The 13,072-nt window shown below is 44.7% G+C and overlaps 1 protein-coding gene across 2 annotated transcripts in view; it reads left to right on the top strand.

Annotated features, from left to right (window-relative positions):
- Positions 1-12,007, top strand: part of LOC114568761 (H-2 class I histocompatibility antigen, Q10 alpha chain-like) — a 16,510-nt gene extending 4,503 nt beyond the window's left edge. Inside the window, exons 2-8 of one of the 2 annotated variants that reach the window (XM_028598413.1) lie at positions 2,317-2,589; positions 5,830-6,117; positions 7,025-7,306; positions 9,704-9,763; positions 9,903-9,953; positions 11,200-11,250; positions 11,589-12,007. In XM_028598413.1, coding sequence (XP_028454214.1) covers positions 2,317-2,589; positions 5,830-6,117; positions 7,025-7,306; positions 9,704-9,763; positions 9,903-9,953; positions 11,200-11,250; positions 11,589-11,641 — 1,058 coding nt within the window. In that variant the 3' untranslated portion in view covers positions 11,642-12,007. The remainder of the gene's footprint in view (positions 1-2,316; positions 2,590-5,829; positions 6,118-7,024; positions 7,307-9,703; positions 9,764-9,902; positions 9,954-11,199; positions 11,251-11,588) is intronic. The other variant, XM_028598414.1, reaches the window with a different exon arrangement.
- Positions 12,008-13,072: the final 1,065 nt, after the last annotated feature.

Raw genomic sequence — 13,072 nt, 5'->3', positions numbered from 1 at the left:
CGGCGGCTGGAAACGATCGTAATTTAAACATCACGCCCCAATATATTCTGGGTTTTGAGGCCTCGCCCCTACAATTTACAACATGGCGAGACGTAATCCGGCTGAGAAGCGGAACTTTTCAGAGGTGGAGATTGAAACCCTGATATCTCCGGTTCATTTGCACTAACGTGTACTTTTTGGCAGCCTGAAAACTGGTATTAAAGGCTGTAGAAAGAATGCGGGATGAAAAGAGATCACTGATGCGGTCAACAGTGTTGCCGTAGTAAATCGGACTCCATCTGAAGTTTAGCCTATTTAATTTATACATCCTTGACACATTTTCTATAGTCCTAATAGTAATATACAGGCTTCTATTGCAATCTATTAGGCCTACATGTAGGTGTACCTATAATTAAATAAACACACGGTAGCGGAGTTTATGCAGTGTCTTTTATTTTACTCGTGTTCGTCGGAACGAGGCAACAGCTGAGGGAGGGCGCGTGTCCTCCGCCCCCCCGTGCTGGATCCGGTCTCCTGACAGCAGATGGGCTGGAAAAACAAGCCAAAATAACTTGGTCAATGGCAGAAATAAATCATTCAATTGAAAGAGAAACAAAAACCTGAAGAATAAATAAAAATGTTGTGCATCGTCATGTTTCCTGTATTGAATATCATTGCCAAACATAACACTATAGGCTACCTTTTAAAAGTGAGGAATAATATCCTGTCTCCTTCATATAGCCCTCAGTTGGGGCTGTTCTGGACACTGCTCTCTGGGCATCGGGTCATCTGGCTCCATCGCTACATTTATGCTACCGTGTCTTCCTGTGCGATGTTGTGCAGAACCCCCCAGGCTAAAACAATGTTGCAGACCGGCGCATAGAGGTCTTCTAAAAGAGCCAGATCTGCCATTGCTGATAAGTGATCAACTGATGACTTCTCCTTCTCCTGTTAAACTGATTATATGCTGCACCGCAAGTCCACACTGACTCGAAAACTTGCGTACACGAGTTCAGACCAGACGTGAGATTTGATCGCAGCCTACGCTCACGTCCAAATTGATAAATGCCGAGCTTTGCGTAGGAATCGGCGTACGCCCGTCGTACTGTTTTAGGTCATACGCACGTTTCATAAATGAGGGCCATTGTGTGTGAGTCTGACAGAGAACTGAAGCTGCTGTTGCGCTGATTGACAGTATTGATTAATTGGTTAAGTCCTGGGCTGAGTATCGCCAGAAGATTTCCCGATTCGATTTACATGGTCCCAAGTCCATTACATTTTTTATTCAACATCAGTTAGGTTAGGGACATTTCAGTTGCAATACCAATTTAATGGGTACAAAAGAGATGTTAATGTTTAGAGTAAGTGGTGAAGAAAACTCCCGCACACTGTCAAAATTGCAAAAATATATAAGTTTAATAAGTAGGCAACTACCTACTATAAGTGTTTTTTATAAATTTTTGCGAGTTAGACAGTGTGTGGGAGTCTCTTCCCATCTTTTGACCTGCTTGTCCCCCTCTGACACACCTGTCTCACGTTGTAGATGTGCAAAGTATTTTTCTGTAATGTTTAGATTAAGAATTGACCCCCAAAATGTTTGTGGTGAAAAAACATATATTAAAAGATTGATTTTATTCCAGTGTCTTCCTAGCTTTATGGAGGATTTAAGCATGATTTATGCTAAAAGGGCTGGTGTGTTTATTGCACTTTTGCTCTGTTGTGCTGAGATTTACTGTTGGAGTTCAGCAGCTTGATAGACGTTGGAATAAACGATAACTTATACTGCTACTACTACGATAACTACTTCTGGCGAGTTTCAGGTAAACACACCGTCGGTGTTGTTTTTCCGACAACTGCAGCTGCAGACTGCTACGTCCCGCTGTTGGAATCCTCTACAGTGAAATACAGTCACCCTTTACACCGTTTAACATTAGCTGTCAGCATTTAACCAGTGTTTAATCCAGTTGATAGCTAACAGTAGGCTAACGTCACCCACTGCCAAGTGTAGCGTTAACTAGCGTCATGTGCAGCGATGCTTCTGTTGTCTCTAACGTCTGTTTCAGAGCATCAGAGGACAGCGCAGACATTTCAGTGGCACCGAAATCCACGTTGCTCGTTGGTCCGGTAGATACCGGTCGTCTAAACACCGGTGCCGTATTAGCACTGGGTTTCGGTACCCAACCCTAAGTGCAATAGGGAGCAATGTCCATTTGTATATTTGTGTTTCAGAGGGTTTTGACCCTGCTGTGCCTAAATATTTGTCTCACTAAATCTACCGGTGCTTATCTTCCTCGTCTAATACATATCTGTCTGTCTTTCTACCTGTGTGACTCTCAGAGATTCATTCCCTCACTTACATCTACACGGCCTTCTCCAAACCTGTCGACCTCCCGGGCATCCACGAGTTCACAGCCATGGGTCTGCTCAACGGCAGGATGATCGACTACTTTGACAGCGACAACCAGAAGAAAGTTCCCAAACAGGACTGGATGAAAGAGAGACTGCCTGCAGATTACTGGGACAAAGGCACCCAGTCCCGCCAGAGCAAGCAGCAGTGGTTCAAAGTCAACATCAACATCCTGAAGGAACGAATGAGACAGAATGACACGGGTAAGATTCCTTCGGGAAAGACTTTATACTGACGGTGATATCACCGGCTATAATAAATCTCCAGCAACAATAAAGCTGTTGTTGTTATTTGGCCAGAAAATGGTATTACTGTTAGTCTGCTTAAAATCACATGGTTTTAATTGTAATTTTTGATTCTTTGCATTTTAAAGGTGCCCTGCCACATATTTCATGACTTTGTGGTAATGTCTGAAGTTCTACCATGGACTCTGTAACATTTTTTTGTTGAAAAAATGCCTTGGTGACCTTGTTTCAAGCCATTCTAGCGTGGTATAGAAAGCCTGCAGGAAGACTCAGCTCAATTTGTGCCAGTCCTCATTAATATTCAATGAGCTAAGCTGTTTGAATCTGATTGGCTAACAGCTAGCCAATGAGAGCCTGGCTGTCAGCATCCTTTACCCAGCCCAACTGGGCGAGCTCATGAATAGTAATGAGCTCCGGCAACATGATGTCAGACTGACCAGCTTTTGTAATTGGCCTGTTTCTCCACTTATTTCTGTTCAGTGGCTAGAGCTGACAGAGGAGGTAGCAGTTCATTTTCCCATTCACCACATAACACAAACACATATGCACCTGACATACTGTATTTAAAAAAATGGAAGCAAAAACAGTTTTGTTTGGCAGGGCACATTTAATGATTTGTTGATTAAGAAACAATATTGCTTTCACGAGAATCTGAAAGGGGTTATTATCGGGGAAACAGACTTGAAACTGTCTACTACAGTAACAGTGGGGTGGAGTGCTCGGTTGGTAATTGAGACGCAGTCATGTTTTCAAATCTCCAGTTCGCTTTTTGCACTGACATAGGCTACATCTACATTGCTGGGGTGAAATGCCAGAGCAGGGGGAATGAGAGGGGGAAACGCCAGAGCAGGTGGGTATGAAAGGGGGAAACGCCAGAGCAGGGGGAGAATGAGAGTGGGAAATGCCAGAGCAGGGGGAATGAGAGGGGGAAATGCCAGAGCAGGGGGAATGAGAGGGGGAAATGCCAGAGCAGGGGGAATGAGAGGGGGAAATGCCAGAGCAGGGGGAATGAGAAGTGGAAACACTAGTGCAGGGGGAATGAGAGGGGGAAACGTAGCAAAAAGATATTCGTTTTTAAACCAAAACGTAGCAATGTAAATGTAGCCTTAATGTTGAGACCTATAGAATCTGACATATAGTTTTTTTTTTAATTCTTAATTTTGCGGGGTTGCACGTGACCTGCAGACAAGATGGCTGCGTAGCACGGTTGCTCTTGCCCTCTTCCCCCAACTTTTACATATTATCCATCCACCTCACATTGTTAACTTAACAACTCTTTGCCCTGAGTCTCCGTAAGCCCCGTGTATGCAACGGCTGAAGCTTTGAGAAGCAAAAGTTGTGTCATTTAGGCTAGCTGTATCATCCATGCTAGCTACCGCGATGAATGAAAAAAGGTAAGTCTCTGGGATGGGATGGAATTCCCTCAGAGTTTTATCTCACCTTTGGGGAAGAGCTGGGACAATACTTTTTAGCCATGGTTCATAAAGCTGTTGAAGTTTGGGTCTGTTTTGCCCAAACCCCATAAGGACACCACTAAATGTGCGAACTATAGACCATTATCTATCATCAATGCAGAAATAAAAATCTTACGCTAATTGAGAGTGACTAGACGGGCTTTGTGAAATCGCGACTCACTTCTGACAATGTACGGCTTCTGCTTCATGTAATTCATGCTGCCAAGGATATTCCTTCTCCATGTGCAGTATTGAGCCTTGATGCAGAAAAAGCCTTTAACTTTTAACAACGCCACACACTCCATATCGCTTAATGAGTTTCCTCTTATCAACATGGGTTGATGCGGAGAAGGAATCTAAGAGTACATCTAAATGGCACCTGAATAGTCCACTCTTCAACAACTATTCCTTACTCACTGGGGGGTCCCATTCTCATCCCTGGACTGGAGCTCTAGGGGTATCTATGTTTTAGCTGATGTATGTAATGAGAACGGGCTTCATGACTTTAATGATCTGAGACTGTCTTACCAATTGCCTGGAACAACAACTTTATTTTTGTACTTTCAACTACGGTCAACTATGAAAGCTTATGGATTACCATGGAGTTCTCCTCTTACTACCAACCCTTTGCACTCCATTCTGTACAATAGAGGCCGAAAACGAGGTTTGGTCTCATGAATATATTCACTTATCCAGGATGCCTCCATATCTTACATGTATGGTCTAGCGATCTGGTACACTAGATCGGAGGTGATTCACTTGACTGGGAAAAGATTTGGTCCTCGATTGTCTTTGCTTCTAAAAACCCAGACCATCAACGGATCCATTTTAATTATATCCACAGGACTTACCTCACTCCTAGGAGAAACTTTGTCATGAAACGTTTAACATCTCCAATCTGCACCCTGTGCTCAGATGGTCTTATTGGATCATACATGCATATGTATTGGAATGCAAAGTTGTTAGGCTTTTTTGGGGTGAGGTCTGTATGACTTTATCTAATGTACTGGATATCATTGTGCCATGTTCTTCCGCCGTGCTACTCTTGAATGATAGCTCCCCACTAAAGCTAACATGTTGGAAAAGACGTATGCTCTTAACAGGCATCACTGCTGCCAGAAAGAAGCTGGATTTACGCTGTAAACCTCCACATACAATCACTAACTCCCAGTGGATTAACACATACATTGACATAGTTAATATGGAGCTATCAGTGGCAAGAATGCACAGTGCTGGAGCTGACACTATTCTAGCGTGGCAAACAGATAAGATTAAGGAATTGCTGTAATCACCACCTGTAAGTGCATTTTGTTTTGTTTTTTTGTTTGTTAAAACGTGGTCTCTCATGTCCTGTGTCCAAGTGTTTTACAGAGATCCAGGGTTGGGGGTGGGGGGATCGCCTCTAGATCTTCTTTTTTTCTTTGATTGCAATATGCCTGTACTGCTGTCTGAATGCTCTACTTGTTTACAGTTAAAACAATAAAAAGTTGTTCACTAAAAGAAAATTCTTAATTTTGTGACTCTGAACATGATTCTGGTATCACAGAAACTACATTAATGGTGCCATTAGTCTGGGACTGGCCCAGACACTTGCCACCGGGCCAATCAACTTTTCAGTCTGGTGTTAAGTTCTTTAATGTTTAACCAGGAAACCTAGAAACCCACCTCAACGTCTGTTGTTATTTATGTGTTTTCTTGTTGTTAGGCATTAGTTTCACTGTCCTGCTCTTCACTCTGCTTTCAGACCTCCATATTCTCCAGTGGAGGCACGGCTGCGAAGGCGAAATGAAGGACGGAGAGATTAAGTTTATACGCGGCATTGACATGTACGGCTACGACGGAAACGACTTCCTGTCATTTGACAACGTCAACAGCGTCTGGGTCGCCTTTACTGATGCGGCAGTCCAGACCAAGAGAAAGTGGGACGAAGTCCAGGTCCTACAAGAATACACCAGAGGCTACCTGGAGTACGAGTGCATTGATTGGTTGGGGAAATTCATCAATTATGGACAAAAACAGCTAGAAGAAACCAGTATGTATTCATTTAATCTAGAGATAATAGAAGTAGCTTTAGTATTGGAAGGACTGCAGGTTATCAAAATATGAAACATGGAACTAACTGGTCTTGAAATTATTTGTATTTACACAAAACGTTTGTTGTTTAGACAACTGACAAAACTAATTACTTGCGTATTTTTAAGGGGTGGAAAGCCTGTGAGCTTTTCTTTAATTGTAACATTACAGTTTTAGGCTACATTTACACTTCTACGTTTTGGGTTTTTGATTCTTTGTTTGGACTGACGGTGATATAGAACTGTTACTGAGAGTAACACATGACCACAAGGCGCCAAAGGCGGCAGAAAAGGACTCTGTCTGACATTACTCTGCGGTTGAAAATCAGGGATGTATAAGTTGAAAATACAGAAAATACAATGGAGAAAGAACAACAATGGTAAAAAGTAAGAGCACAGAACTCCTCCGAGAAGCATTATCTGCTCTTCAATCAATGTCTATTTAGGACATAATCTTTTTAGCTTTCTTGATTCTATTTCGACGGTCTGACTCAGCTTTACACTTACTTATTGCTTTAACTACCGTAATAGCATCTGGATTAGCACACGGAAAAACGTCTACCCATTTAGTGAACATGTCAATAATTATATATTGTATATAATTATAACTTTTCTAATACAGTGTTTCCAAAAGTCTCAGTTTTAGGGGCTTGAATACTCCGGAGTAGTGGGGACAGTACATTTACTAACAATCATGACTTTCAAATCCAGACAGAAAAAAGGCGCAAAGTTACAAAAAGTAGGCTGTGTCTCAGCAATGTTTGATGTTGCTAGTTTTAGTATAACAATTAATTTTTGTGTTATATTTGTGTTTTAATTAGAAAACCCTTCAGATATGATCTCACTTTGCCTTTTTTTTGTTTCCAGTTCCAACGGTGCACCTGTTTGCAAAGAACACCACAGTTGAAGGAAATCTCCTTTTGACGTGCCTGGCCACAGGTTTCTTACCAAAAGAAATCACCCTGAACATGAAAATCAACGGCAGTATTCTAACTGAAGCGGATGGAGTTGTGTCCTCTGGCGTCCGACCCAATGGTGATGAGACCTTCCAGAGACGAGACAGCGTGGAGATTTTACAGAGTGACTTGTCTAACTTCACCTGTGAAGTGATCCATCAGGCATCCAAGTTACATGTTGAGGAGGAGTGGGGTAAGAAACTGTATTTATTTTTGTCATTTGTCCCAATTTGTTTTTGCAGTGTTTATTGCAGGAAGTTGCCAGTAACGTGTCTCAAATGATTGAGAGTACCGTAGCGGCAAAGATTCCTCACCACAGAATCATTGATTGGAATCGTGATCGGGACCCTTGTCAAAGTCATGGTCGGGGCAGTGCTCTTTGTCTTGTATAAAAAAGGAATAATTGGTAGGTGGAATAGAACTATTGTCCTCTTTAAACAACACCATACCAATTGAGTAGAGCTTTCAATCTTCCTCTATAATACCATTCGCATATCATGTTATTTTTAATAACATAATATTTAATGCTCAAATGCCCTCAACACTCTGCTTTTCGAATGCAGCCTGTTAAATACTATGTACTATACTACTCAGGCTCATGTATCGTCAATGCCACTATAAGCATGTGGTTGTTGTTACACGTTCTGTCCACTAGAGGGACTTCTAACATCAGCCTGGCCTTGAAGGGGACATACGTCACATAGTATTTCTGGCGCACCACTCTCTGTTTATTTTTCCACCATATTTTTATAATAATAGCCAACACACATACATGTTTTACTGGAAGATTTCCTTTTGTGTATTGATAAGCTGAAAGCATATTTCCTCTTTTTTTTCTCCTTTGCATTATTTATAAAGCCTCCGAAGACCCATAAGATTGTTGTAGGCAGCAATCTGAGACTCAATGTTTAGCCGCCGAGAGGCTGAGTACGGGAACAACTTGCCAGATGCACTTAATGATCCCGGATTCCAGATTTATTTGCACAAACAAGGTTCTGCTTGCAATACATCCACTAGTTGTGTTACTGGCATACGAAGTTGGGTCCAAAAGTCATAAACAGCATTTAGGAAAGTTTAAAACAAGCGTGAAAAACAGCGGTCAGCAAAAACTGAGACTTCCCCCTTTCTCGCCCTCTCTTGGTCACAAAACCAGAACAGGCGAACAGATATTACTTCACTTCCTCCTCCCCCACCAGGCAGGGTCCATTCCATCTTCGTCCGCTTATCCGATGTCGGGTCGCGGGGGGAGCAGCTCCAGCAGGGGACCTCAAACGTCCCTTTCCCGAGCCACATTAACCAGCTCCGACTGGGGGATCCCGAGGCGTTCCCAGGCCAGGTTGGAGATATAATCCCTCCACCTAGTCCTGGGTCTTCCCCGAGGCCTCCTTCCAGCTGGACGTGCCTGGAACACCTCCCTAGGGAGACGCCCAGGGGGCATCCTTACCAGATGCCCGAACCACCTCAACTGGCTCCTTTCGACGCGAAGGAGCAGCGGCTCTACTCCGAGCTCCTCACGGATGACTTAGCTTCTCACCCTATCTCTAAGGGAGACGCCAGCCACCCTCCTGAGGAAACCCATTTCGGCCGCTTGTACCCTGGATCTCGTTCTTTCGGTCATGACCCAGCCTTCATGACCATAGGTGAGGGTAGGAACGAAAACTGACCGGTAGATCGAGAGCTTTGCCTTCTGGCTCAGCTCTATTTTCGTCATAATGGTGCGATAAATTGAATGTAATACCGCACCCGCTGCGCCGATTCTCGGACCAATCTCCTGCTCCATTGTCCCCTCACTCGCAAACAAAAACCCAAGGTACTTGAACTCCTTTACTTGGGGTAAGGACTCATTCCCTAACTGGAGAAGGCACTCCATCGGTTTCCTGCTGAGAACCATGGCCTCAGATTTAGAGGTGCTGATCCTCATACCAACCGCTTCACACTCGGCTGCGAACCGATCCAGTGAGTGCTGAAGGTCACAGGCCGATGATGCCATCAGGACTACATCGTCTGCAATGAGCAGCTATGAGATCCCCAACCCACCGAACTGCAACCCCTCCCCACCCCGACTACGCCTTGATATCCTGAGGATTGGTGACAAAGCGGAGCCCTGGCGGAGGCCAACCCTCACCTGAAACGAGTCCGACTTACTGCCGAGAACCCGGACACAGCTCTCGCTTTGGTCGTACAGAGATTGGATGGCCCTGAGAAGAGACCCCCTCACCCCATACTCCCGCAGCACCTCCCACAGTATCTCCCGGGGGACCCGGTCATACGCCTTTTCCAGATCCACAAAACACATGTAGACCGTTTGGGCATACTCCCAGGCTCCCTCCAGGATCCTTGCGAGAGTGAAGAGCTGGTCAGTTGTTCCACGACCAGGACGGAATCCGCATTGTTCCTCTTCAACCTGAGGTTCGACTATCGGCCGAACCCTCCTTTCCAGCACCTTGGAGTAGACTTTACCAGGGAGGCTGAGAAGTGTGATACCCCTGTAATTGGCACACACCCTCTGGTCCCCCTGTGTGCGCTCCCTGCAGGCCGCTGTCTCTGTAACACCGCTGTACAACTAAACACACTTTGCTTTTCTTCACAGGGTCACGTACATTTGGAAGCAGCAGTCCAGATCAACCACTTGATGCAGTTACTCCCTCCGGTAAGAGCTTTATTTAAAGTTATGAATTTTACTCCTGTGTGTTTTTGTGCTAATGATAAAAAGTCTTCTCAAACCGTGTGTGTGTGTGTGTGTGTGTGTGTGTGTGTGTGTGTGTGTGTGTGTGTGTGTGTGTGTGTAGGCAATAACGGCGGTAACAATGGCCCTGTCGTGTACCAACCTGTCCCCCAGGGTGAGTGTTTTCTTCTCTTTTCCATAAATCTGACAGCTGATGGCCAATGCTTCTTTCAGACAGTCACCCAGCCTCTTGGCTTCCCGGATGCTTGCAGGGGACAGGAGCTACTTTAGGACTGGAACTACTTTAGGTCCACATAATGTAAAATGATGACATAGTGTGTGAGTTATATAAAATCTATGTTGTGAGAAAACTAATATTTACAGACATCTTGTATCTCATTCTGGTCCCCCTTTTTAAAAAGGGGAACCACCACCCCGGTCTGCCACTCCTTTGGCACCGTCCCAGACTCCCACGCAATGTTGAAGAGGCGTGTCAACCAGGACAACCCCTCCACACCCAGAGCCTTGAGCATTTCTGGACGGATCTCATCAATCCCAGGGGCTTTGCCACTGTGGAGTTGTTTGACTACATCAGTGACTTCCGCCTGGGAAATTGACAACAATCCCCCATCATCCTCCAGCTCTGCCTCTAACATAGAGGGCGTATTAGTCGGATTCAGGAGTTCCTCAAAGTGCTCCCTCCACCGCCCTATTACCTCCTCAGTTGAGGTCAACAGTGTGCCATCCTTACTGTACACAGCTTGGATGGTTCCCCGCTTCCCCCTCCTGAGATGGCGAACAGTTTTCCAGAAGCACCTTGGTGCCGACCGAAAGTCCTTCTCCATGTCTTCTCCAAACTTCTCCCACACCCGCTGCTTTGCCTCTTTCACGGCAGAGGCTGCAGCCCTTCGGACCCTTCGGTACCCTGCAACTGCCTCCGGAGTCCTCCGGGATAACACAGTTCGTGGGTTACCGCCCCTTGAGGCACCTAAGACCACAGCTCCTCGCCGCAGCTTCAGCAATGGAAACTTTGAACATTGTCCACTCGGGTTCAATGCCCCCAGCCTCCACAGGGATGCACCAATTTACCCGCACTACCCGTTTGAGCTTACCAGGTCTGTCCAGAGTCTTCCCCCACCCCCTGACCCAACTCACCACCAGATGGTGATCGGTTGACAGCTCTGCCCCTCTCTTCACCCGAGTGTCCAAGACATACGGCCTCAGATCAGATGAAACGATTATAAAATCGATCATTGACCTTTGGTCTAGGGTGCTCTGGTACCAGGTACACTTATGAGCATCCCTATGTTCGAACATGGTGTTTGTTATAGACCATCCATGACTAGCACAGAAGTCCAACAACAAACAACCCCTCTAGTCCCCCAACAGAACAATGTGTGTGTGTGTGTGTGTGTGTGTAGGCAATAACGGCGGTAACAATGGCCCTGTCGTGTACCAACCTGTCCCCCAGGGTGAGTGTTTTCCTCTCTTTTCCATAAATCTGACAGCTGATGGCCGATGCTTCTTTCAGACAGTCACCCAGCCTCTTGGCTTCCCGGATGCTTGCAGGGGACAGGAGCTACTTTAGGACTGGAACTACTTTAGGTCCACATAATGTAATATGATGACATAGTGTGTGAGTTATATAAAATCTATGTTGTGAGAAAACTAATATTTACAGACATTTTGTATCTCATTTAATCTTAGTTAACAAAGATCTTTAACTTCTTCTTGCACACACACATACCTGTCTGAGGTTTACACACACACACACACTCACTCTCTCTCTCTCTCTCTCTCACTGTCTCAGGTGTGGTTTCAAAACGCTCGGGCCAAACTGAGACGCTCTCTCACCGCCGATGACTCTCAGGTCAACTCGTCCTCCCCTCCCCAGAGAGGCATAACCGTGGCGACTGGCTCCCCATCCCCATCCTGCTCCCCGTCCAACCAATCACAGCCCTTCTCTTCTAACTTCTTGATACTCATTTTTAAAAAATACACAAAGAGACCTTTCTATAGCCTATAACATATCTGATTAATCAGTCCTTAAGACAATCCATTGTGCCATCAGAATGTAAGATGGCCGTGGTCACACCTAATTTTAAATCAGGTGAAAGATATGGCCAATAATCAGCCAATCAGTATTTGCAGAATTCAGAATTGTGTTGCTGCTGTCTTTCTCCATCATGCCTGCAGCCTGCAGCAGCAGGAAGTCGTGAAGCCGAGTGAAGTGAAAATAAATGAATAAATGGCGGCATGCGAAAATTAACGCTTTGCGATTAACGCGTTAATTCTGACAGCCCTAATAACTACTCTTAAAAACATTTAATCTCTATTTAAGAAAGCCATAAAAAAACTTTTGATTAAAAGGCCTTGTCATTTTACCATTGCGATATCTTAGAGAGACATACATTTTTAAGCTTTGACTATTTCAAACATTTCAAGTATGCGTGTTTGGTATATAAAGTCTTACATAATCTTGTAATATTGCACAGTAATGAAATTGCAGAGAATTATCAGTGTTATCAAAAGTATTAAATATCAAATATTGCACAGTAGGTGGGTAGAAGAAAGTCTGGGGGTTGTGGGTAAGATTGTGAAGTGAAGTCAGTTCATGTGAAGTGTCAAGTCAGTCTGGCCAAGAGCCCATTCAAGCCCATTTCCAGTTTTTCCAAATCGAGGCACCAATCACAACTGTTGAGGCCAGCTTTACACGATGACGGCGAGCACCTCTTTGTTTACGTTCAACATGACGGTGCCACTGTCGGTGCTACGTCACCCAGATCGTTGTTCTGATTGGTTGAAGGACTATCCAATTGTGCCCAGAGGCATTTGAGCGGCGTCCGTTGGTGACGCCCCTTTTGGAAATGGGCTGTGAATGAAGCTTGCCCAGACCCGCTCTCAGTTACAACTGAGAAGGGTCTGGTCTCAACCAGGCTATATTTTGGGAAGAAACTGTTCTTTAACCTGTTAACCAGTCCTTGTTCTGATGCAGCTGTAGCGCCTCCCTGAGGGCAGCAAGTCAAACAGATCAAAGACAGGGTGGGAGCTGTCCTTGGTGATGATTTCTGCTCTACTGAGGCAGCGGGAGGTGTAGATGTCCATTAGGGACATCTTTCAATGTTAAATTGAATGCAGTATAGCGGAATGCAGTATAGAGGTGGATGAATAATGTCTTTGTCATCATGTATTTTTGTTTTGTTTTGCTTGTTTGTTTTTTCAATGTCACCATTATGTGTACCTTTTAATGTACAGTGAATGAGTGCTATATGACTGCTGGCTGTCTCTATGTCA

The sequence above is a fragment of the Perca flavescens genome, chromosome 14 (assembly GCF_004354835.1).
Source record: "Perca flavescens isolate YP-PL-M2 chromosome 14, PFLA_1.0, whole genome shotgun sequence".
NCBI classification, from domain to species: domain Eukaryota; kingdom Metazoa; phylum Chordata; class Actinopteri; order Perciformes; family Percidae; genus Perca; species Perca flavescens.
The sequence above is the reverse complement of the archived record's forward strand: the minus strand, read 5'-3'. Positions and strand labels throughout refer to the sequence as shown.